The sequence below is a fragment of the Glycine soja genome, chromosome 3 (genome assembly GCF_004193775.1).
Source record: "Glycine soja cultivar W05 chromosome 3, ASM419377v2, whole genome shotgun sequence".
Taxonomy (NCBI): domain Eukaryota; kingdom Viridiplantae; phylum Streptophyta; class Magnoliopsida; order Fabales; family Fabaceae; genus Glycine; species Glycine soja.
In genome coordinates this window covers 8956667-8982615 of record NC_041004.1, presented here as the reverse complement: position 1 = coordinate 8982615, position 25949 = coordinate 8956667, and the positions used below count along the sequence as shown (strand labels likewise).

Below are 25949 nucleotides of genomic sequence, written 5' to 3'. Positions count from 1 at the left end.
CTGCTCCACACGAAGCAAAACACACACGCACAATAAGAATCACTGAACAACTCAGGAAGATGGCAGGCCGAGTGGTTGTTGCTAATGGGAACTTGAATCCAAATAATACCAGGGGAAAGACCATTACTTGCAAAGGTACGTATCACCAAAATTCGATCATACATTATTCAGATCATACTCTCGCAAAGAATGCACACCAAATTCTATCTCATTCCTCGTAGCTCAATATTATTATTATTATTATTATTATTATTATTAAAACTATTATCCTCAATATTCACCATCATGAAGCTGCCGTGGCATATGGTCCTGGAGAACCCTTTGTGGTGGAACGTGTTCTTGTCCATCCTCCTCAGAAAATGGAGGTTCGAATCAAGATCCTCTTCACCACAATCTGCCACACCGATCTCACTGCTTGGCAAGGCCAGGTATGTTTATAAATATGGATTATTTTGATTTTAATCCTCCAATTCATTAGAAGAAATGAATAATAATTAATTCAAAATTTAACGGGAAGGATAAAAGAATTATTCAACCCTTTGTGCCAATTATGTCAGTATTAATAACTTGAATAAAAATGATTTTTACTAAAGATTATTAAACTTAAGTAATACCTTATTATTCAACTTTAATATCATAATATTATCTATTTGTGTATAATCATTTTATTATAAGTATGTATATAACAATATATATATATATATATATATATATATATATATATATAATGTCTAATTAAAAAAAAGTGAATTTCATAGTCAATAATAAGTTATCTAATATATATTGTTTATTGATGCTTCTTATTTTCCTTCTTTTATAGGGGCACCAAAGAGTGAGGTTTGACGCGCTTATCCTCGGATTTTCGGCCATGAAGCTTCCGGGTAGGACACAAAAGTTAATATTGACACTAACTATGACAGATTATAACATTAATGATTTAGAGCCTCTTTACATAAGGAGAATTGAAAACCTTTGAAGAAATTAAAAGAGCTTTTATAAAATAAAATAAAAAGAGAGTTTTTATAAAAGTTATCTGCATAAAATAATTTCAATTTTTGTAAAAAAAAAACTCAATTCATGTTACATTTTTGTTTTTATTTCCCCTCTTATGGAGAAGTTCATGTAATATTGTACATAAAAACATGTGTTCTATTATATGAACTTGAATTGAAATGAGAACACTTGTGATTGTGTTTGTGGGTTTAATAATATTTTTTAGGATTGTGGAGAGTGTGGGTGAAGGTGTAAGTTGTTGAAACAAAGAAGCTCTTCACACACTCACACTATGCACTCACTCACTCTATGTTAGAGAATAAGAGAAGATGAAAGAATTGATTGTGAAAATAGAGAGAACTTATAATTCTGAATTAAAACTTCTGCACTCTCATATATCTCATTTATGATCACTACTATTTTTATACACACTGCATATGTAACTACAACAACCTTCATAGCTGTCAAACTAACTAACTCCTAACTAACTAACTGAATTATAGCATACATCAACATCCCTCCTTAATTCAGATTTGTCAAGGATGTCACTCCTAACTTGTCTCTCAATTCCTTGAACTTGATAGACTTTAATGGCTTAGTTAGTATGTCTGCAACTTGATCTTCAGACCTGCAAAACTCTTATTCAAGCTTCTCCTTACTCACTTGATCACGCAGGAAATGAAACTTGGTTGCAATATGTTTACTCCTACCATGTGCCACAGGATGCTTAGCTAAATCAATTGCTGATTTGTTATCCATCAACAACCTTATAGGACTGCAATTTCTCAAGTTTAGTTCTTCCATTAAAGCTTCCAGCCATAAAGCTTGACAGGCTGCCATAGCAACAACAATATATTCTGCTTCACATGTTGACAAAGCAACTACACTCTGCTTCTTTGAGCACCAAGAGATTGGTGATGTTCCAAATTTGAAAACATACCCAGCAGTGTTTTTCCTATCATCTTTATCACCACACCAATCTAAATCACTATAACCAAACACTTCTCCTTCTATATTCTTTTGATTGTAAGGATATAAAATGCCAAGATCCAATGTTCCTTTCACATACCTCAGAATCCTCTTTGCTGCCAAGAAGTGAGGTGTCTTTGGTTTCTCCATAAACCAGAATCTGTGTTTCTGACATAAACTCCATGCTCAGTAGTTCACTTGGTGAAATTCTGCTGGACTAGGAATGTGACACCCTCTACCCCTCACATATATACTAACAAAGGAATAAAAATTCAAATATTAATTAAAAGTATTTTTTTTAAAACATTTTTAAATACAAGCCTTTCAAAGGGATAAAAGGTTCACAATCCCTTTCTTCTACATCATATTCAAACTTGTCCGAATAAATAATAAAGTCATCGGCTCGAACAAGGCCGTCTGAGACTTCATACAATTAATATAAAACTCTATACCCCAATGTCACATCCTATCAGAGCGTTGTGTCTCGACGTCCTTCAGCACAATATTCCTTAAAGCAGTTCACCTAGTCATCTGCTCCCCCGAACACAGAGTTCAAGATCATCACAGGATCCAAACACAAACAATAAACCGGGAGTGAGTTATCACATTCCTAACTAATAGAGAAACAAGACAACTAGATATATATATCATATAAACCAAATAAAACTTACTTACATGTAATTCACGTAATTCCACCACTTTGTCATTCAAAATTCACTTTTCATCAATCAATCACACTTTTCAATCATCAATCACATTACACAGGAATCACACGCTCTGATCAAGACATAATAACACCTCAATTTCATAATAAACAATTAGCAAGCGCATGAGACAGTTATGCTAAGACTCAAGCCTATATGCAATGTGGTACCATGTCAGTGAAAAACTACCCTGGGGCGCTTAGGAGTACATAACAAGACACACCACACAATGGGTTTGTCAGGTCACTCTCACTAAGTAAGATCATAGGGAGACCAGTCAGGGTCACGATGTTTTGCGAGAATGCTCCAACCATATGGGATCAGCATAGGCTTAAAGGAGAACTCAAACCCGGTGACCCCCAAGGCCTACACTCCGAAGAGTCCATCAGGGCCTCTCCCTCCTGATTCAGGTCCAACCCCTAAAATCATTTTAGCACACAGACACTGCTAGTGAATTATACAATACCCACGACCTCACACTCGTGTCTTAAACACGTACAACATATTGCGCTACAATTTAACACTGGTTCCTAAACAAGAACCTACACTTTCTCTTTAACACTGGTTCCTAAATAGGAAACCTACACTTTCTCTTTAACACTGCGCATTTACACTTTTCTCAAGATAACACTGGTCGGGTTATTGTACAATTCACAGCTTACAACACAAATAATGTCACATCAAGAATTAATCACACATTTATTCACAACCAAAACTCATTCACAATTTCACATCTCATAATGTCACAATTCACCATCACATGTTTTCACGTATCTCACAATTCAACACCTGTTCTACTTTACACTTTTACTCAATCTCAATAACAATATTATAATCTCAAGGCAACATATTATTCCACAATTCATCACATATTTCATTTATAAGCACTGCTCATGAACTATACAATACCACGATCTCACACTCATGTTTCAAACATGTTTAACACAATTGCGCTACAATTTAACACTGGTTCCTAACTAGGAACCTACACTTTCTCTTTAACACTGCGCATAAACACTGGTCGGGTTATTGTATAATTCATAGCTCACGATATAATTAATGTAACATCAAGTGTTAAACACATTCACTTATTTACAATCGAATATCATGTCCAAACTTTAACATCTCATAACATCACATCAACCATCTCATAACATTCCTAATGATATTCATAAGGTACAACATACACATGTTCATCAAATTTAACCATAATATTCTCAGACTCCAACACTTAATAATTTTTGGAATCATACTATAACACTCTACAATATTATTTACATAAATTATTAATATAAATAACAACCTCTATATATATATAAGCTAGCATACATCATATTGAATCACAAATTACAAAGTAAGCTTTCAATGCACAAATTCTAAATAATTATATGAACACTTTGGTCAATTTCAATTATGATATTAACTTTTTAAATTATATATAAAAACCTAAACAACAAGAAAAAGAGAAAATACAAAATCAATATCTCTCTCTAAATTTCTCCTTTATTTCATCAATTCATATTAATTAGAAAAAATACTCGATTTATAGGGTTCACGCTCAACACAATAGCAATCAATTCCACAAGAATTGGTCTGTCAAACATATATAATTCACTGTAATAATTATAAGGATAAAATGAAAATTGCAAAAACATCCCAAAACTCATCCCAATTGATATCTCTAAGAATCTCTACACATGTTCTCACTAATTCCCAATTGTGAATAACTCATCCCTTACCTCTAAGCGGACTCACGTGTCTTCAGCCAGCGATAGCATCTCTCTAACGGTTTCCTAAGATTCCTCAAGTTTTCCCTCCGACTACTTCGATAGAATTCTCGAACGTCAGAGAGACGAAGAAGAAATTGAAACCTCCACTTGTACTGTCTTCATGCGATTCCTTTTTCTCCCACCACGAATATTATCTCGCAAATCCCAACGGTGAGAGTGTGCAAAATTGAATTTCGAGCAACATATCCAAATTTCATGAAAATCCAACGGTTAACAAAACCGGGATCGTAATTTTACCGAGACAGTTTTGGGTTTCTGCGGGAAAATAAAAAGCTACAAATGTGAAGGGTTTTCCTCTAAGCTCAGACATGATTTTGCAATTCCCAACGGTGAGAATTCTCAAAATTGGATTGCGAACGTGGTGCTCAAATTTCACGACGATCGAACGGTGAATGAGTCCGAGATCATCGTTTTTCTGAGACAGGTTTTGTGGGTTGCGGGAAAAAGAAAGGGTTTTGAGAGGAAAAGGGGAAAAACGAAAATGAGAGGCAGAGGAGGCTGAGGAGTCCGTCTGAAAAACCTACCATGTTGCTATTTATAGCTAGGGGCATTTAAGACCTATTATTTACTCTACTTATTTATTTTTATTATTTTTACTAAAAAATTCTTAAATTTATTTATGAAAAAAAATGGGATGTTACAAGGAAGCTATCAATTTTCATATTCCAGTCTCTAGGAGCCTGCTTGAGGCCATATAGTGCCTTATTCAACTTGTAGACTTTATCCTCTTGTCCTACAACTACATAACCAGGTGGTTGAGTTATGTAGACTTCTTCTTCAAGTAGCCCATTCAAAAATGCTGACTTCACATCCAGTTGATATAGAGACCAGTTTCTGTTGCAAGCAGCTGCCACAATGAGCCTAACAGTTTCAAGTCTTGCAACTGGAGCGAAAACCTCATTGTAATCCAAGCCATGTTTTTGCAGAAATCCCCTTGCTACTAATCTTGCCTTATACTTGGACACATCTCCATTAGGCTTTAATTTATTCTTATAGACCCACTTCACATCAATTGATCTTTTTCCTTGAGGTAAATGGACTAACTCCCAAGTCTGATTCTTCTCAATTGATCTTAATTCTTCTTCCATAGCTGCTCTTCAATGTGAACTTTGTGAGGCTTCATCATGACTCATTGGTTCTGATTCAGCAAGTAGAGCAAAGTGCACAAAATCCCCTTCTGCAGTGATTGCTGTATCAGGATACAATTCATAATCTCTAAGTGTTTGTGGTACTTGTCTCTCTCTTTGTGACCTTCTGAGTTGCTCTCCACATGATGGTACATCCTCTTCACTTTTTTTGTCTTCAAGGTTCACAATCACCTTTCTTTCACCATTGTCAACAACATTTATTTCCCAATTCCAGCCCTTTGTTTCATCTATCAAGACATTTATGTTAATCACAACCTTCCTCATTCTAGGATCATACAGCTTGTAAGCACCAATTGGATGATATCCAATGAGTATCATTGGTTCAGCCTTGTCATCAAGTTTCTTTCTGTTCTGCTCAGGCACATGCCTAAAACACAGTGAACCAAATATTCTGAAATGACTCACACTAGGCTTCTTTTCTGACCATGCTTCTTCAGGTGTGTATCCTGACAATCTCTTAGTGGGACACCTGTTCAGAATATACACAGCAGTAGAAGTTGCCTCTCCCAAGAAATAATGAGGCATTCCCTTCCCTTTCATCATGCTCCTGGACATGTTTAAAATGGTTCTGTTTCTTCTCTCAGCAACACCATTATGCTGAGGTGTATAGGGAGATGTCACTTCATGAATTATCCCCTCTTCATCACAAAATACTTGAAATTCATGTGAGTTATACTCCTTTAAAATGTTAAACACTTCACTTTTCTGCTTAATGAGATAGATCCACATTTTTCTAGTAAATTCATCAATGAATGACACAAAGTAACTGTTACCTCCTAGGGATTTCACTTCAAAAGGACCACACACATCATAATAGATCACTTCAAGCTTTCTTTTGGATATGATTGGAATTTCTTACTTGAAAGAATTCCTTGGTTGCTTTGACACACAACACTTAACACATAATTGTTTTGGTATCTCAATTTGGGGAAGACCATGAACCATTTTCTTACTTTTCAATTCACTTAAACTCCTGAAGTTTAGATGACCAAACCTATGATGCCACATCCAGCTTTCATCACTTATAGAAGCAGCCAAGCATTGAAATTATGCAATCTGAATTCCAATCTTGAATGTTTTGTTTCTTGACAAAGAGGCCTTTAGAATCAGCCTCCTCTTGCTGTCAAATATCTTCATTTGACTGTCCTCCATCTGCATTGAGTAGCCCTTTTCTAGCAATTGTCCCAAGCTCAGCAAATTATTCTTCATATTGGGAACATATAGCACATCATTGATAAATGAGTGTTGTCCATCCTTCCTTTGAATCATCACCTTTCCAATGCCTTCTACAGTTACAGAGCTGTTATCTGCAAACTTGATCTTGCTCTTCACCTTATCATCAATGTTTACAAACCACTCTTTATGTCCAGTCATGTGATTGGAACAGCCTGTGTCAAGATACCACAGATTAACATTGTCTTCTTCTGAGTTTGTTGTTGCCATTAGTAACACCTTATCAGAGTCAGAATCCTCATCTTGTGCCAATTGAGTCTCATCTACATTTCTTGGAACCCTTTTATTTATGCATTCATATGCAAAATGTCCCAATTTTTTACAGTTATAACACTGAATCCCTTTCTTGTTGAATTTCTTCTTGCCCACTTTGTGATTCCCTCCATTTTTCTTGTCTGTTTCTTCATTCTAGTTATGATTTCCAGAACTGCTGGAGCCCTCACTTGACCCCTTCCACTTATTGTTCTTCCACTTTCCCTTTCCCTTCTTATTCTTGCCACCATCATAGTTGTTCCCTTTGGTTGTTTAGGCTTGCATAGCTTGCTCAACTGATCTTTGTGAATTTCTTTCATTGAGCCTCATCTCTTGAGCTTTAAGAATTCCTTGCAGTTCTTCAATCTTCATTTCTTCAAGATTCTGGTCTTGCTCAATTGCCACCACTATATGATCGAATCTTGGTGTCAAGGTTCTTAATACCTTGTCAATGATCCCCAAGTCTGATTGCTTGTCACCATAAGCATTCATTTGATTTGTAATTGCCAAGATTCGAGAAAAGAACTCACCAATACTTTCTTGATCACTCATCTGTAGAAGTTCATACTGCCTTCTCAAGGTCGGCAACTTCACCTTCTTGAGTTTGCTATCCCCTGCATAGGATTTCTCAAGAGTATCCCATGCCTTCTTTGTAGTATCAGCAGATCTAATTTTCTGAAAATTATCTGCATCTACACACTGATGAATAATGAACAACGCCTTTGCATCTCTTTTCATCAAATCACAGTGAGCCACCTTCTGTGCATCAGTTGGGTTCCTGTCAAGTTCTTGAACCCCTTCTTGCACCACTTCTGTCACATCTTGAAATCGAAAGATTACCTTCATCTGAGCACACCAATCATCATAGTTCTTGCCTTTGAGAACGAGCATAGATGCTGGAAAATTTCCATTCGAGGAAGCCATCTCAATTTCAATATCCAAGGATCTTGAACCTCTACTCTGGATACCAGTTTGTTGGAACAAAGAAGCTCTTCACACACTCACATTATGCACTCACTCACTCTATGTTAGAGAATAAGAGAAGATGAAAGAATTGATTGTGAAAATAGAGGGAACTTAAAATTTTGAATTAAAACTTCTGCACTCTCATTTATCTCATTCATGATCACTACTATTTTTATACACACTGCATATGTAACTACAACAACCTTCATAACTGTCAAACTAACTAACTCCTAACTAACTAACTGAATTAGAGCATACATCAACATAAGTGACACGAAAGAAGGGGACTTGGTGGTGCCAATCTTCAATGGGGAATGTGGGGATTGCAAATATTGCAAGTGTGAGAAAACCAACAAGTGTGCGAGATTTGGGGTGGATCCTATGAAGACCTTGGTGTTGCAGTCAGAATTATAGATGCAAACCATTTTTTAAAATCTTGATGTCTAATTGCGATATTTATCCACAAACATTGCTTCTTTTCTCACCACTAAGTAAAATGATATGGATAATTTTGATCATCAAGACTTCTTGAGGGAAACCATACATTGTTTAAGCAAGTTATAATTTTGATATTCTTATGATGCTGCAGGGTTGGGGATTGGCTGTGCTAGTAGGGATTCATCTATCACCAAAAATGCTTCCCATCCACCCAATGGAGTTGTTCCATGGTCGCAGAATAGTAGGATCAAATTTTGGAGGCATCAAAGGGAAGAGTCAATTGCCACATTTTGCAAAAGAATGCATGAATGGAGTAACGACTACCATTCCCTCTGAGTTTGCATTTGTTCTTTTCAAAAAATGAGTATCTTATATAACCTTTTTTAAAATTTAATAATTTTTTTAAAAAAATATAACAATTATTTTAAAAATCATACTTATGATATTATCTTATTAATTGATAATTTAAATATCTTTACACATATAATATATCAAATAACTCTTGTTAAAGATTCTGAGTTGACCGATGATATTGTCAAAATAATCTATATAAATAGGAGACCATTCATATCTCATAAGCTACATTTTTTAAGATTAAGTTCAATATCTTAATGGTTGTCGGGCTTATATATCGGACTATCCAAGGAATGTTAAATTTGCAAACTTTACATTTTGAGATATCTCGTCCTTGGCATTACGAAACTACATTTTTTTTTAAGAATACTGAAATCAACCTAGCTATTTACCTTTTTTATGTTGTCTCTATCATGCTATAACCAATGTGACAATGTCAGTTGACAAACGAACATGTATAATGACTGCATCCTAATTATTCTTTTCTTGAATTATTGTTCAAATGATTGAAGCCAATGAATAGGTTAATTAATTAATGCTCGTTTCTCGTGGCCTGAATTTAGGTGGTGAAGTTAGATGATTTTATCACTCACGAGCTTCCTTTCAAGGAGATAAACAAGGCTTTTGATCTTTTGACCACTGGGGAGTCACTGAGATGTCTTCTACACTTTTGAAAAGTGTATCCTTTTGAAGGTGTAGGGTTATGAAGATTGTCCCCATTTTTCTTTTGAGTTCTTCTGTATATAAAAAAGAGTATTTTATTGAAGTGAAAAAATTGGTAATTCCATATTATGACTTTTAAGGTTTTGAATGAAGTCATGTTCACTCTTGTGATCTGAACATTTGGCTATTGAATATTTAGAGGTGATGACTAGTGTGAGTTGGATTTGAATTTCTGGTTACATTTCTATCCAGTGAAATTATAACCCTTTAATTAAAAACAAACAAGTGAAAATTTAAATAATAAAAAAAGGAGCATGGAATTTTGATGGTGTATGTGTTGTGGGGCTACATTGTGGACACCGCACTCATATATGCAAGTGTTGTAACTCCCCTTTCTTATGAGTGTCCTTAAACGTCAAGATTAAAAGTCTATTTGGGTACAATGTTAGAAGAAATTTTCAAAGTTTCTCTACCAAAAAAGTTCTATATTTTCGATAGAGACTCTCAAAAGCTCTTCCAACTTGTATCTAAACAGGTCGTAATCAATGATCAATTATATAGCTTGAAATAGAGATGAGGTTTCACTTGGTTTTTGGCTTCGACAATGCATTCTTATAAACAATTTTACTTTGTGGCATATAGTAATGTATTCAGAATCAGTTGGTAACATCACACCATTTATTGCTTTAGCACAACACTTCAGATGAGCAAACAAGTATATTTCTAATAGACAAATTTATGAGAAGTGATTATAAATTACAATTTTATGCTTACATGTGTTTAGGTACACAAGTGTACGTAGACGACAATATATATTTACATTTACAATTATAACTAAATTTGAAAATTTAGAAACGTTAAAAAGACTTGTAAATAATTAGGATATCTAAAAAGACTATCAATTACTAAATAATAACGAAATATTAAAGGGAAGTAGACTTCATTTGAAATTTAGGTCAAAGTTAGGATCCAATAGCAAGCTATGAGATTTGAGTCCCATATTAAAAATATTGGATTCTATTGTAGAGTTTATAAAGCCTTGGGCTCTCCAAGATTCTTATGGATTGCAAGCTTTTGTGATGTGATTCTCTCAAGATTCTTATCAATTGGTATGAGAACCTTCCATCATGTCTCTCGGCTGCAAAAGAACAACATGAGTGGTCATGCTAACATTGCAATGTTCACTCCAGACTAGTCAAAGGGGCTACTGCACAACAAGAGGCTCTCTAACTACAACTAAAACTGATGGAATCAATCAACATCTCTCATCTTTGTATGAGAAATATGCAATTTATTTTTTCTCTAAATATCTCTTTGTCATATCACCCAACTTATTTCACTCACACGTTTCTGTCTTTTCTTATCTCTCAAATACATTGTAAGAATTGCTTTAAAAAATTTATGTAGGAATAGATTAATCCTATTCAGATAGTATCGTTACCATGTATGTATTCAAAAGTAAAAGGTTACATGTGCATATGGTTGTGTGATTAGTACAACCATGTCTTTATTTTCAACAAGGCGTTGTGCTTTGCTAGAATTGCTCTATTCATATGAGGAATCTCACCAACACATTCTTTTCAACATAATATCCATAGGTGAATTTGGTGTGAGTGAGTGAGTCACACTACATAAAAAATGGACTCAAGTTATTTAGTGAGACTTAGCATAAAATTCATCCTATAATAGTGTGTTGAGAAAGTCATAATAGTTAATCGCGGTTGTCATGGCCGTGATCACGACAAAACAATCCTTTAGCGTGACCACTAGCCTTGTTGCGAAGCAGTTTAAGGGAACAATTGTTGTGACCGCAATCACGGATGAGTAGTGTGATGCGATTGTTGTTCCTGGAGCAAATACTTGCCTGTGATCGGAAATTCTACCGAAAACAAAACCTCTTCACTTTGCGTTTTGCACAAGGACGCTTCCCTTTCACAAAGGTGTGTTTTTCTCACGTTTTGTCTTTGACATTTGTTGTTTCCACTCACTCATATTACTAATACACTTCCCTTAGTAATTTCCCCCTAAAATACCCTAGAATTAATCTGATTTAGCACTCCCTTTTCCTAATTCTTTTTGCCTCTTGTTTAACCTAAGGTTTTGCACTCCCCTTGTAAATTCTTTTGGCCTTTCCAATGCCAACCACCAATTCATGTGTGGTTTAATCAAGCTTTTATTAATGGCAAAATAAACTTTATTCACCAGAATGATATGATAACCTTGCTACTGGTTGAATTTCATCTAATAATAATAATAACTATGCTCACAGAATGATTCCCTGAAAACCATCACCCCTCTTCAAAACCATCAAATGATTGAATCATTTCCACACCCAGAAAAAACCACATTACTCTGCTTATAGTACATAATACCTCTGCACCCCTCCGACAATCAAGCTTAAGTAAGTAATCAACGTACTCACACACTCTAAATTATAATCAACCTCAGTGTCGTCTCGGACATTTTTAGAGTCCGGAGCAAAAACTAAAAAAGGGATCCTTAAACAACGAAAACATTACTACTAAAAATTGAGTCTTTTATGTCGCTTATTCTAAGACGGTTGTAATGGACCGTCTTAGAAAGTGCAGTAGTGGTGTTCTCTTAATTAATTTGAATGCAACGACGACGTTTCCGCAAACCCGTCGTTGATGAGGCATTCGATGACAAACTTGTAAATTTCTTATTTTGATACAAAGACAGTCTTGTCCTGACGACCGTCTTGGTATGGTTCGTCCCTCCTTATTAGCTTTAAACCTCTCGCGGTCTTTCATCATCATCGTCTTCTCAAGACCATACGTGCCCCCTCGCGTCCCTTCATCTCTCCTCATCTCATTCCTCATTTTGCTTCTTTCATCATTCCGCCCCCATTCCCCTCTCCTCCAGAGGAATCACAGAAAACCCAAACCCCCCACCGCCTGGACTCCTCTATGGTTGCCATTGATGCCGAGGTCGGGGATTTGGACGTGGTCTTGGATTTGGACGAGGTGGGGGACGTGGTCGTGGGTTTAGTCGCGACTCTTCCAATGACGAGAACTCATTCCCTACCAGTGGAGCTCCTTATAATCAGGTTTCTTTTGAAGGAAATGCTTGGAAGTCTTCTGAAAGACGTGGTTATGGTGGACCACGAGGTCCTTACCGTGGTGGTGGTGGTCGTCATGGAGGTTTCAGCAATGGTGAAACTGGTGAAGCTAAAGAAGGACGACCTCGGAGAGCATTTGATCGTCGCAGTGGGATTGGATGAGGGTGATGTTATCTTTGATGAACAATTTCTTTATTGAATTTGTTTTTATCAATATTGATGTTCCTTGGTCTATATGCAGAAATGAATTCAAACATGAAGGTTCAGGACGTGGTAACTGGGGAACCCAAACTGATGAACTTGCTCAGTAAAAATTCTTCTCAAAATCTAGTATTCTATCATTTTAATAGTTATAAACATTTTCATTGTTTCAATGGAAATTCTGTTTTTTAATTATTTTTATTGTTTATATTTTCTCTCTTGGATTATAGTAGGGTAACTGATGAGGTTGCGAATGAAACTGAAAAGAATTTGGGTGACGAGAAGCCTGCAGTTGAAGAAGATGTAGCTGATGGTAACATCACTAATTTATATTAATGTTTTGTGTATGCTCTATTTTTTGTGTTTTGACAATTAAAGTACCAATGGAAGATGATGTTCCATCTTGGATGATTTGCTGATTGCATTTCTCCATATTGACTGAACTATTTTTTTTTCATATGCTTTTTTATAATTACTAATCTTGTGCTCATTCACTTTTGAGATACTCTGTCTTTCCTTGATCATGATTTTTTTTCTTCCCAATATTGCTTAGCCTTTTGTAACTTGTAAGTGTTTGAATGTTCTCATGAGTATTTTTTATTAATTAATTAACAAGTACATAGCATGGCTCTGGCATCCCTGCTAGCTAACTAGTGGGATGTGGTTATTTTGCCAGCTAACAAGTACAGAGCATGGCTCATGTTTGTGTGTAGGCTGTTGAATCAGACAACCAAGAGTTGGAGTTAGATCTTTCAAGTCTGGGTGCTGTCAATACAATGTTTGCAGCATTTTTTAGGTAGCAAGATTGAATGTGCTTCTCTTCCTCTTCACTTTCAAGTCCTTTTCTTTTGTTGAATGCTTAATACATTGCTAGTTATTTCCTTGTGGTTTTAAATTCTTTCATTGTTTCCCCTCCTTTTCATCATTTACTTTCTCCATGACAGTAAACTTGGTGTGCCAATTAAGACAACTGTATCTGCCACAGTTTTGGAAGAGGCACTCAATGGTTTGGTGACCATTCGTCCACTGCCATTGGGACATAATATATCTAAAAGGGTGAGCTTTTTTTTATTTTGTTATTAATTCATTGATCCCTTTTTAGTCATAATTTTCTCCAGGTATTATACATTTTCTCCACTGCCATTGGAAGACAACAGTGGTTTAAGTATTGCACTCTAGGTATTATACATTTTCTCCTGTATATGTGTGAACACAATGATTTTCTTTTTCCCAGAGGAATTAATTATTTATGTAGTGTTTATTCATTGGATGTTAATGGCTCTCTGGTAGTTTAATATATAGCTATGTTGCTCCTTTCCTCAGACCGGTTATAGAATTGTAGGTTAACTTAAATTTGTTTTTGAATATATAATAGAGAAAGTAATTACTCTAGAAAATGATGAATATTGTTCTTGAATTGTAAGTTTATTATTGGCTATAGGATAATCTGTGGTCACTTTATTAAAATATTGATATAGTATAATTTGTTGAACATCTAATTGCAGTGGTGGAAGACCTATTCCAATTGTGTTGATAGAATGTGGAGCTTTTTTATTCTATCACTTCAGGTTTATTTTGCATAATTTTAGACAAAAATACCTATATTAAAGGTGTACTAATAATAGTTACAATGATTTTTTGCAGTGTGTTTGCCTTGTTAAGGCTGCACATGTTTATGTATGGATGCCACCAGTTCATGTGGAAGAACACAAGAATCAATTACATTAGCTTCTAAGGGCTGAAAACTTTTCTCCTAGTCAAATTGATGCCATTTCTGGAGTTCTGCTTCTGGTTAGTCTAATGACTATGGCTTTTCCTTGTTATTTATACGATAAACTAGCTTAGTTTGCTTTAAACTTGGGAAAGTAATTTGTAAACATAATTCTGATTATGAAATTCCATTTCTCCTGATGCAGATGATGAGATGCAATGATTTGTTTGAGTTAGTTATTGACTCTTGAACATGTTCTGGCAGGATAAAGATTCCATGCCCTCTTGAGTGGGGTGCTCCTACATTTGATGCTGGCCATGCTTTTGGAATGGTGGTTACTGTTAGTCTCATTAGTTGAAGTATTGCCACGTGCATAAAAATAAATAGTCTTATCTATTCTTCACTGGTTATAGTTTAATTTCTGTGTTATCAATATAAAAAGTTTTAGATTATCAACAAATCAGGAATCTTGGTATGTGAACTTTTTCTTTCAGTCAACTAGGCATACAAAGCTGCATCACGTCTAACAAGTACCACACCACCTCCTGCTCACGTGCTAAGCCGTGGTATTGGTTGGCAAGGAATTGGAATCTTACTGAATAGCCTTTTTGGAACACTCACTGGTTCTACAGTTTCTGTGTAAGTGCTATTATTCTTCATGGAGTGAACCCATGCTTTTCTTCTCTTATTATGGGACACATTGATTCTTTAAGGACTATGATAGAGAGAATGTGGGGCTTCTAGGAAGCAATCAAATTGGGAGTAGATGAGTCATTCAAGTTTCAGCTGGCTTTATGATATTTTTCTTAATCTTAGGTGAGTGGAACAAAACAAGTCTGTAAATTAATTCCAATTATTTTCATAGTTTTACTTAAAAGTTCATAATTTGCTTCTTTCTTAAGGAAAATTTGGAGCTCTATTTGCATCAATATTCCCCATGTTTGCTGTTGTGTACATATTTTAAACAGTAATACAATTTTATATAAAAAGGAGATAGGCATATCAAAGTATTTTTCTGTAGGGGTCTCTATTTTTCTCAACGGGAAGCATCTATATATATAGTGCTGAAAGTCACAATGTGCAGCGCACAGAAAAACTAACTTCCATCAACCAGCAGCCGCATTGTGCTCAGACGGTAACATGAAAACCGAATAAAGTATAGAGAATAAAAACTCAGTCAAAAAGCATTCCTAGAAAATAGGAAAAAACAAAATTTCAATATCTCCAACGTAAAATAAAACTGAAACTTCCCAAGATGCAAAAGCTTATAACAGTTAGGAAAATAAATTGACCAAGTAAAAAAAAGTTCCTAAAAGATAGGAATGGAAGAAGATACAAGGGTGCTTTTAGTGTTAAGGAAAAACGGAAAAACAAATATGAAAACATATTAGATGTTTAAAAAACAATGCTGAAAAATATGAAGTATGACAATATTTTTTACTTCAAATTTTAAATTATAATGAAAATATTTTCCAACAGCTATATGTTGGTATTTATTTTGTCACATCAAAATAGTCCCCGTCATGCATGATGCTTCTGCTCGTGCCGCTAACAATCACAGTTGATTAATATGCTTTTTTAAAAAATAAATCTAAAAGCACTGAATCCCCTGTTCTCTCTTCCTTTTATCTGTGGTTCTCTCCCACTCAAAATGATGGTAGTTCCTATTAAACTACCATGAGCAATTGAGCACTAGCTAACTGCCGTTAGAATATCAGTTATTCTGTTAATATTCGGTTATAAAAAATACAGAGATAAAACTAGATTCATCTCATTACACACACATGGTTGATCTCTATTAAGCCATATCAAATGTACGTGAGTGTGGATATCATAATTTATTTATCGTCTTTTCTTCTCTTTCTGTCATTCTGATAGTGATATCCATCTTAATTTCAGGTTTCCAACATTATATATTTGGATTCCCCTGCTAGTGTTGGGCTCTCTTACTCCGAGAACACAAGCAAATATGCCACTGGGGATCCCCTATTCCTATCTCTCTCAGCTTTGTCATTTTACTCATTTATGGATATACCAAGATTCTAATTTCTAAATGGTCACAATGTTAAGTTTTTAGGGTCACCTTGTATTTGTCTGTAATTTCGTAAAATATCAAGGATCGCGATGAAGCTGCAACCACCAAATTTCAATTTACATTAATTTAAAACCTTGGGATAAAGTTATTAAAATTGAGCATCTGGTGTGCTGCCAAAAGATTTCACTAGCTCTTATTGGAAAGAAAGAAAAGAAAGATTTCACTAGCACGACTAATTGATTAATCTTTAGGACTTAGTTGTTTATTTTTGTTGTCAATTTTATGACCCATTCGTCATGTGCTTCTGGCTGTTTTAGAAATTAACTTATTTATTCATCCATTAGGTTCACTCCTATTAAAATAATCATGCAAATTTCTAGAACTTTCTCTTATGTTTTAGTGTAGTAAGTATGTAACATGATAATTCTAGATTACTTGTACTAGAATAATGTAATTACCTTGTTGTAATCACTTGTGAGAAATTAATACACATTATAATTTTCAGCAATACTAGAACATGGTATACCTTTATAGTTCTGAAGTGTTTTGACCATTAGTCAAATTTTTTTGCAATGTAAATGTTTATGCATCTTGCCTTAAACTCTTGGAATTGGGTTTCATATGCCCAAATGATTTGTATTTGTAGTTATTTGGAGAGACTCTACATAGTAAGTACCTTTCCCATTCCCCTTTTATTTTATGCTTAAGTTCTTATAATTTATGACAAGATCTAAATTCTATTGGTTTCTTTCTTTCTTTTTGGTGAGTGAAAAAAAACCAGAGAATGAGAGGCCTTTTGTAGCTGCAACCATAGAATAAATAAACTAAACTTTTAAAAAAGAATTAACTTTCTAAGACGGTTCTACATATAACCGCCTTAGAAAGTACTACATATTCTAAGACGGTCGTAGAGTCTGGACCGTCTTAGAATATATAGTACATTCTAAGACGGCCGTGCTTAACCGTTGTCGTAGACCTATTAATTTTTTATGACATGTTCTACAGCGATGTCTCGTAACCGATGTAGTATGTTTAAAATAATCGATGTAGATTGTGTTTTTTTTAGTAGTGCATATTTCTTAATAATTTATCGATAAAAAATTTCATGAATTAATAAATCCAATCCTAAAAAAAATAATACACAAAACTCATATTAAAAAGGAAGTTAATATTTTTTTTCAAATTTTCTAAAAGTTGTGGGCCCCTCAAAATAGGGGCCTTAAGTCGTCGATCACCTAGTGCACATTGCTGCACCCATTTCAATGCACATTGTTGCACCCATTTCAATTATGTGCCAACTCCAAATTTGAAGATGATGCCAAACGAATTAGAAAAAAGGATAGTGCATAATACCTTAGAAGATTAATTAATTTCTAGGGTATTTGAGGGGGTGATACTTCTGTGGATGATTCTCCTTTCTGCAATTGAGATCACAACAACACAACCTTAACATGTTATCAGAATTGCTATTGTTGTCGATCCAAGCTCTGGAGGTTTCGGAACCCTCACAAAACCCTACGTCACTTTGTTTTATTGAATCCTTCTTTTTTCCCATCATCGCAACCACCAAGCCAAGAAAAGGTTGTTGACATCAAGCATAGCCATCTCATTTCTCTTGAAATTACGCTCACGCTACTGTCTACAACAATGGTAGAGAAGCCTTTTTTCGTACAGGGGTTAGGAAGGAAAGTGTCCTTACTTGGGTATTCTTGGAAAAGAAAAAATAAAGTGGGAGTGTTCTAGTAAAGAAGGGGAGTGGAAAGAACAATTCCCTTGTCTTTTCTAATTATTGGGCTTTGGGCTCTTAAGTTGTGCCCAAAATTGGGCATTGCTTTGGGCACCCAACAACGTGGGTGAAAGGGCTAAAAAGCCAAAAGTGACTCGTCCGTATGAGTCACTATTCATTCTCCTCTCCTGTGCCGTTTCTTCTTCTTAGGAAGTACTTCTTCTTCCTCTTTTCTCTGATGCTTCTTCTTCCTCTGTTCTCTGGTGGCAATGCTTGTTCTTCCTCTTTTGTTCGACAGTGCTTCTTCTTCCTGTTTTCTCCATGGGTGGTTGGCTGGTTCGTCGTGGTCCTTGGTTGCTGCTATGGTGCTTTTGTCTTCTTCGTGGCTGTTGTTCCTTTGGTCTTCTTGATCACCTTCTAGGTTAGTGAATCCTTCTCCACATGTTTCTGCATTGTATTGTTGTGTTTTGGTTTGCATTGTTTGTGCACCTTTCTAGTTGTTGGTTCTCCCATGCCCTTGCTTCTTCGTTCTCCCATGCTCCGTCCATGACTTTTTTTTAAAAAAAAACCCATATGGATTGCTGATCCATATGGGTCGTATGACCCATACGGATTGCCAATCATATAAATAGTATTAGGAAACTTTGTGTCAGCTCTCAACAAGTTCATTGCAGATCAATATTCATCAAATTATTCAGTTTCTGAATATCATGTGTATGAGTTTTGCAAGGTATTATTTGTCTACTTTGGTAATTCTCTGAGTTCTGCATCAAGTGTATTTGGCTTGTGCACTAGTGGTGTTATTTTAAATAAAATTTCATTGATAAAAAGATAATCAACACTTGTTATAGCCCATTTAGCCCTCATTGTATAGTTGTGAATTTGTGCATGTTTGTATGTGGAGTCTGATGCACCCTTCATTTTTGTTGCAGATAAGAAATTGTTCATGTGATGAAGGTAACTATATCTGTTAGATTTTCACATCACATTTTTGTGAATGGTTTTGCTATTCATTAACTTATGGAATTTGTTGGATATAAATTATTTCCTTCTCTTTTGCATTTTCACCAAACCCTTATATTTTGTTCTGTCGCTAATATCCATGTTCATGAGTTTTTTAAGACATCATATTTCAAGCCAAGGATCCACCCTCTTCCCGGTGCTCATATGGCTCTTTAGAAGTTATCAAGATTTTGTAGCCTATCAGTTGTAACATATGCTTTTGGTATTGAACTTTCTTGAAACTGGAAAAGAATCTTGTCGGCATTGACTAACTAGAGGTATTATTGTATGATCAGATCACAATAGAATGCAGTTAAGGACCACACAATTGAGTGGCTAGAGAAGAATTATCTAGGACTGTTTCATGAAAAATATTAATGATAATGGTAATTTTGAAAAAAGATATATAAGATTTAGGACATATTTTGTTATCAATTAAATTAATTATTTTTCTTATTTTGAAAAAAATATTAATGATCATGATTGAAATTAAATTTAAAAATATATTTGATTTGGTAGTTATAAAAAAATATTGAAACTCAAATTTAAAAGTTAAAATATGATAAGATTGTTAGTTTGATAATGATTGAAATCAAATTTAAAAATATATTAAATTTGGTAGTTATAAAAAATGTTAAAATCAAAATTTAAGATTTAAAATTTATTTATTAATCCGTATGTTCTAATTTTTTAAAATTTTTTATTCATTTAATTTATTTACAAAATTTGATAATTAAACAAATTTGATATTTAATTGAATGATGTATTTAGATGTTTATTATAATGATTAAAAATTAAATAAATATGATATTTAATTGAATGATGTATTTAGATATTCTTTATAGCTATTGATAATTAAATAAATTTGATATTTTTTACATATGTAAATACTTATTAAACTTATGATTTTTATTTATAATTTATATATGTAAATAAATTAATTATTAGATAAAAATTAATCATCACAAAATTTATTATATAAATTTGCATGTACATTAAATATAAATTAAAAATTTTAGTGTAATATATAACAACACTATTTGTTTATAACATAATGTGTCTATTAGCTCAGCTCGTTGGAGTATTCTATAAATAATCGGAAGACACAAGTTAGATTCCTACCCGTATGACTCATCCGATATGGTTCTGGAAAAATAATAGTATTAAAAAAATATAAAAAATTGTCTAAAGCATAACATATAAATAGACTATACAATTAATAATAACAAACCAAATAAAGCATAATATATAATTTAAAAAGTTAAAATAATAGCAATAAAAAATATAATAAACTAGCCATTCAGTTTGGCAAAATCCCTACAAAAAATTACAGCTAAAATACATTCAGCAAAAGAATATGGCATTACAGTAACTAGCACACTGTGTCCTGCAAAATTTATAGCCCCAAGATACCAAATATTGGTTGCTGGTATATACTCATAACTGCTGACAGTTTGGCTTATCTAAAAAGCAATTCCCGCTAATACTGGACAGAATTGCTGAAGCATTACTTCCACAAAATTCCAGCGGGAAAAGAATGGCTAAAAACAATATGAATCCTAGGTTCACTGTCTTTGACTATTGGGGTTTCTTTTGTTTGTTGCGGTTTTCCTCAGTAATTGTTTGAAACTCTTTCTCACTAGCTGCAATTAGGCGTTTGACAATGTCATATGTAGTAAGCCTGATGCTGTATAGAGATAACCAAGGGCTGAATCAGGTATCTAATCATAATCAACTTCAAATTAAAATACAATGTCATATATTTATCATAGCTTTGTATGCTTAACGACATGGAGGCAGTAGCAATATCAAATAAACACACTAATTTTAATGGAATTTATGCTCCGGCAAACGTACTAAATGTTACAACTCACAATAATGAAAATAAGAACAAAATTGTAATTTCACTAGGCACAGTGCAAAGATTGAAATCTTAATAACCAGAAATAGAAGATCACAAGTACCTGCTGTTTGGTAAGTTTTTCAAAGCATTGGGCACAAATCCCCGATACAAGCCAATAACTCCATCCCGTGCCACAATACCTGCATCAATAAAATAATTAGTTTGGGAGTATTACATAACTACTGAAACAATAAAGCTTAAACAATCCACATCATTTAAATAAATTCCCATACATAAACTACCTTGGACTTGGAGTATAAAATTCAAGTTTTTTCATTTTTTACTTTTTCCCACACCATTGACCAATCATCCATCACAAAAAGATTAACAACTTGATTGAAAGTTTGAAACCACTGTGTTTGCGTTCAGCAGTGAGTAGCTAGTGTATTGCCCCTCTTTTACAACCCCTCCGTTAATGAACATTCCTTTTCCTTATGTTGGTAGGATGAATTTTCCTAACTAAAGAGTAAAGATGGCATGCCATTCATTCACTTATGGCACACACAATGGTGACTATTTTGAAGATGATAAAAAAGAACTCATAAATGTCGGTTACTCTGCATATCAGCTTAAGGGAATATTAGAATGCCCACAGCAATAATGAAAACTATTTTATGTATTCATTAGTAATGTGTCCACAAATATAAGTATGTTAGAACTAAAATACGTTGATGCTAAAAGGTTCATGGAGCAATCCTAACCTGAAATGGCATCTAATACTGTCTTATAAGGTGTACCCCTCAATTGCATCTGTCTTCGCACTGTATCCAGAGGATAGCATGTAAGTGTGGCAAGTGATGCAGAAACCACAGCAGTGACTAGAGATGTTTCAGTTCTCTTTTGATATTTCTCTGGCAATGACTTCTTTAATCTATAGTCCATAGAAGGTTATCAGTGCCTGTCCAATATCCAATGTTCTAAAGATAAAAGATTATGAATGGACTCACAAATCAAAAACACAAAAGTTCACTGCAATATATGGAGCTATTCCAATCAGAGAAGGCCCAAGGCCATAGTAGAAAGATGCAAATCCTTCCTCTCTTAGCATGCTCAACGCAACCTAGAAAAGTCACAATATGGTTCATAAGCAGATGAAGATCCGGTGAAAATACTTGAACAGGCTAATTTATATACCTCTGACATTGTTCGATAACCAGGTTCAACAGCTAATCGTAATCTCAGGACATCTAATGGGTAAGTTATCTACATAGACATATACAAAGTTATGTAAGATACATATATTGAAATTAAGATATAAGAAAAAATGTAAAAGAACAATATACAAACAAGAAATTTCCAAAAATTGTTAAAACAAAAGGTTTAATCCCCTGCAGTGAAACAGAATAACATAATGAAAGCAACTGCAAATCATACAAGGCGGGGCGTCACAATGAATTTACTTACAAAAGTTGATGTCATGCCAGCAAAAGCACCTGCTGCAAGTCTTCCCAGAACAGAGAGCTCACCATCCTTTCCCTTGAATATTTTCTATAAATCCAAAAGTATAACTTAGTCATGAACATGCAATATTGGGGAAAAGAAATTCATGAAAGAAAGTTTAACAGCTAACCTTGTAAATTTCATAAGCAAAAAGCTGGACAGCACTGTAAGGTATAACCCGAATCACCTGGAACATTAAAAGTAGAAACACTAAAACAAATGAAAAACACTAATCAACATAAAAAGAAGATATATACATACAGAAATACCAATTACCAATAAATTTGTTCCTAATTATAGAGACCTGGGGGAGGTTGCCCTTCCAATAACCTTTGATGCCTTCTTCCTTCCCTATTACAGTTAAGGCCTGTAAATCATATCAATGTAAGCTCCAACAAAAATTTCATAGGTAACGTTCTGATCATTCACCGGAGAACCCAATGCAACAAAGTACAACACAGGAAGATAATTAATTAGCGACTTAAGAAAACCTTCTATCAGTTAGTTGGAATTTCTCAAACACAATTTGACAATTTCCATTGTAATAAACAGCTACAGTTGAAATTACAGGGTTTCAATGGAAAAGGAGAGAAACACCCTCTAAATAAATTGAAATCTCTGATTATATAATTTGTTCACAAATGTACTTAATTGAGGTCAAGTACTGTAATAGCATAACTAGTAAAAGCCTATTTCGTGAAGACTTAACCAATGACTTATAAAACAATAAGAATCCTAATATATTCCAACAACTACAATCATCTTGCTACACTTTGAAGATGAAACAGCCAAAACAAACCCCACAAATTATCAATCAACAACCAAATTATTAAGCATTTACAGAACACAACAATCACCAAATCACACTGTTCCACATTCAATGATAGACTCCAAAGGACGATTACACATCCAATATTTTATCACGAGTGGTCAGAGCATAAGCCAGCTACTCCACATTTTGTTGTTATCAAAATTCCCTTTACAAATCTTACAGAGATAGCAAACAAAATAAACATAAAGATGACATTCTCTTATCACTTTATTTCTTGTTTTCTCAATTTTTCGTTGTTTTTGTGTTTTCACTTTTTCGTCTTTAAATTTCAGAAAACAAGAAACAAAGTGAAAACACAAAAGAAAATAACACCTAAACCACCACTAAAATAATCAATTAAAAAAACATTTTCCCAAAGATACACGGGACATGGCCCCATTTTCCATGTCAAAATCCATTAACAAGAGAAGCACTAATATAAAAATAAACCATGATTCATGGTCATTGGTCAACCTAAGCATAATTTTTAAATTATATCACAAAGACACGCGCATTATAAAATTCAACCATGGTGACGTAAATTAATATCAAAAACAGAACCAAACACCGCAAAAGAAGTTGCGAACAGTCAATACCTCAATGAAACCAATCGCCTTCTTCGCGCTTCCGTGTCCAACTCGCACGCCGTGAGTCTGCAAATACGCAATGTCGTTTACTCATTTGACCGAACTTTCAGACACAGACATATTCACGCGGAGACATAATAAGGTTGGCTTTTTTTTTAATTATCGGCAAATGTTAGTTTATTAGAATGTCTAATTATTTTTTGTTAACAAATGGAATCGAATCCACCACATTTCTCTTACTTTCTCCTTTAACCATCCAACCCATCTCATATCTTCTCAAGATTGGGTTGGCTGTAAACGGTGAAGGGATTGAGAGATACGTCGTGGGTTTGAATCTTCCACTAACAAAAACTATCGACTAAATAAAAAAAAAACGGCGATAAAAAAAGAATTATTCGCGCAAAAACGTGAAACGAAGCGAAAGCGCACCTGCATGAGGAGCTTGATGCGGTCGAGGGGGGCAGTGAAGGATTTCGCGGCGGCGCCGGCAAGGGCGCCGGCGAGAAAGAGGGCGGCGTCTTTGGGAACCAATGCGACGACGGCGAGGGGGTGCTGCAGAAGCTGTGCCGCCGTGGGCGCGAATTCTTTGTCGAATTTCCTTTCTGCCACCGAGACGCTGGCGAATTTACAGCGGGTGCCACTGGTCGGAGCGAAGAAGCCGGTGACGGCGTCGTTTTTGCGGGGGCTGGTGGGGGGGACGAGAACGACGTCGTTGGGGGAGGATTTGAGGAGGATGGGGATTTTGCGCCACGTCAGCGTGGCTCGCTCCTCTGATTCTGACATGTTGGGGATTTTTGTTTTGGGACGATGGAAGTTTCGGAATGAGAGAAGATACGAGGATAACTTGGTTGGTGTTGCTGAGAGAGGTTAGTGCGAATTTAAAGCATGAATGAGAGGAGAAAGATGGACAGGGGAACGGTTTTTTTTTTTTTTTTTTTCTACTGTTTTCCATTTTCGTTCTTTTATTTATTTATTTTTTTCCCTCTCAAGACATTTTTCACATCCTACCATCTTTTTCACACTTTTGTATTGTTTTTGTATGGGAAAATAATTTTTATTTTTAAATTATTTATTTATTATTATTTCCCAATACATATTGATTCATTAATTGTTTTAAGTTCTTCTGTCCTAATTAATGCATAATTTGGTTTCGTGATTATTTTCTTATTTAGTTTTTTTTTAAAATTATTGTGATTTAAATAGTTAAATCAAATCTTCAAATTCGTATCTTTTTACTAAAATATTTGAGAGTTTAATACAAAGTTAGGATATGAAATGATCTAAAAGCTTAAAAATTCTAAAATTTAATAAAATGTAAAATATTTTATATAACACACACCCCTTTTTTTTTTTAATTTTATCGTTCAGAAAATAAAGACACGTGCAAACAAGGAGTCCTAAGGCCTAACCTGAAGAGTGCTACAAGTATCTGACACAATTCCATGATATATAATTTTACAAAAGACAATGAACCTCTCCTAGCTAGAATATCAGCACAATTATTTTTGCCTGTCTCAAGATATGACAAACTTTGAAACTCCAGTCCATATGAATGAGCTTGCAAATACAATTGATCAAAGTATCATAGACATGAAGAGCATTAACTCAAGCTGAGATGAGATCCACTACTAGCTTGGAATCTGATGAGGTGACAGATGCCATAATTCCACGTCCGATGGAGCCCTTGTCAGATCGCAAGTAATTATGAATGAACTAATATTGGCCTTCATGTCAAGAACAAAAAAAGTCCTTTAAGTATTTTGTTGAAAGGATTTGTAAATTTTAAGATGATTTTTGAGAAAAATCATCTTAGAAAGTGTTTTCTAAGACTTCACATTTTAAAAAAATCCTTTAAGTAGTTAGTTGAAAGTGTTTTTAAATAATCATCTTTAAAATCTCACGTTTTAAAAATTTAACAAAAAAATATATATATATTAAGACGAT

General features: G+C 34.5%; 3 protein-coding genes across 3 annotated transcripts; 2 read left to right on the top strand and 1 right to left on the bottom strand.

Annotated features, from left to right (window-relative positions):
• Positions 1-9751, top strand: LOC114406140 (alcohol dehydrogenase 6-like). Its single transcript, XM_028368732.1, has 5 exons — positions 1-135; positions 292-428; positions 821-881; positions 8645-8806; positions 9411-9751. The coding sequence occupies exons 1-5, from the start codon at positions 60-62 to the stop codon at positions 9425-9427; spliced, it is 453 nt and encodes a 150-aa protein (XP_028224533.1). The 5' UTR covers positions 1-59; the 3' UTR covers positions 9428-9751.
• A 2550-nt stretch (positions 9752-12301) lies between these two features.
• On the top strand, positions 12302-13111 carry LOC114405410. Its single transcript, XM_028367962.1, has 3 exons — positions 12302-12753; positions 12831-12896; positions 13024-13111. Exons 1-3 carry the CDS (start codon positions 12438-12440, stop codon positions 13026-13028), a joined length of 387 nt encoding a protein of 128 aa, XP_028223763.1. The 5' UTR covers positions 12302-12437; the 3' UTR covers positions 13029-13111.
• A 7401-nt stretch (positions 13112-20512) lies between these two features.
• Positions 20513-24944, bottom strand: LOC114406138 (probable envelope ADP,ATP carrier protein, chloroplastic). Its single transcript, XM_028368730.1, has 10 exons — positions 24435-24944; positions 24015-24071; positions 22912-22974; positions 22738-22794; positions 22572-22655; positions 22302-22370; positions 22115-22227; positions 21869-22038; positions 21229-21307; positions 20513-20951 (listed from the first exon to the last, which is right to left on the bottom strand). The coding sequence occupies exons 1-10, from the start codon at positions 24786-24788 to the stop codon at positions 20843-20845; spliced, it is 1155 nt and encodes a 384-aa protein (XP_028224531.1). The 5' UTR covers positions 24789-24944; the 3' UTR covers positions 20513-20842.
• Between the last annotated feature and the right edge of the window lie 1005 nt (positions 24945-25949).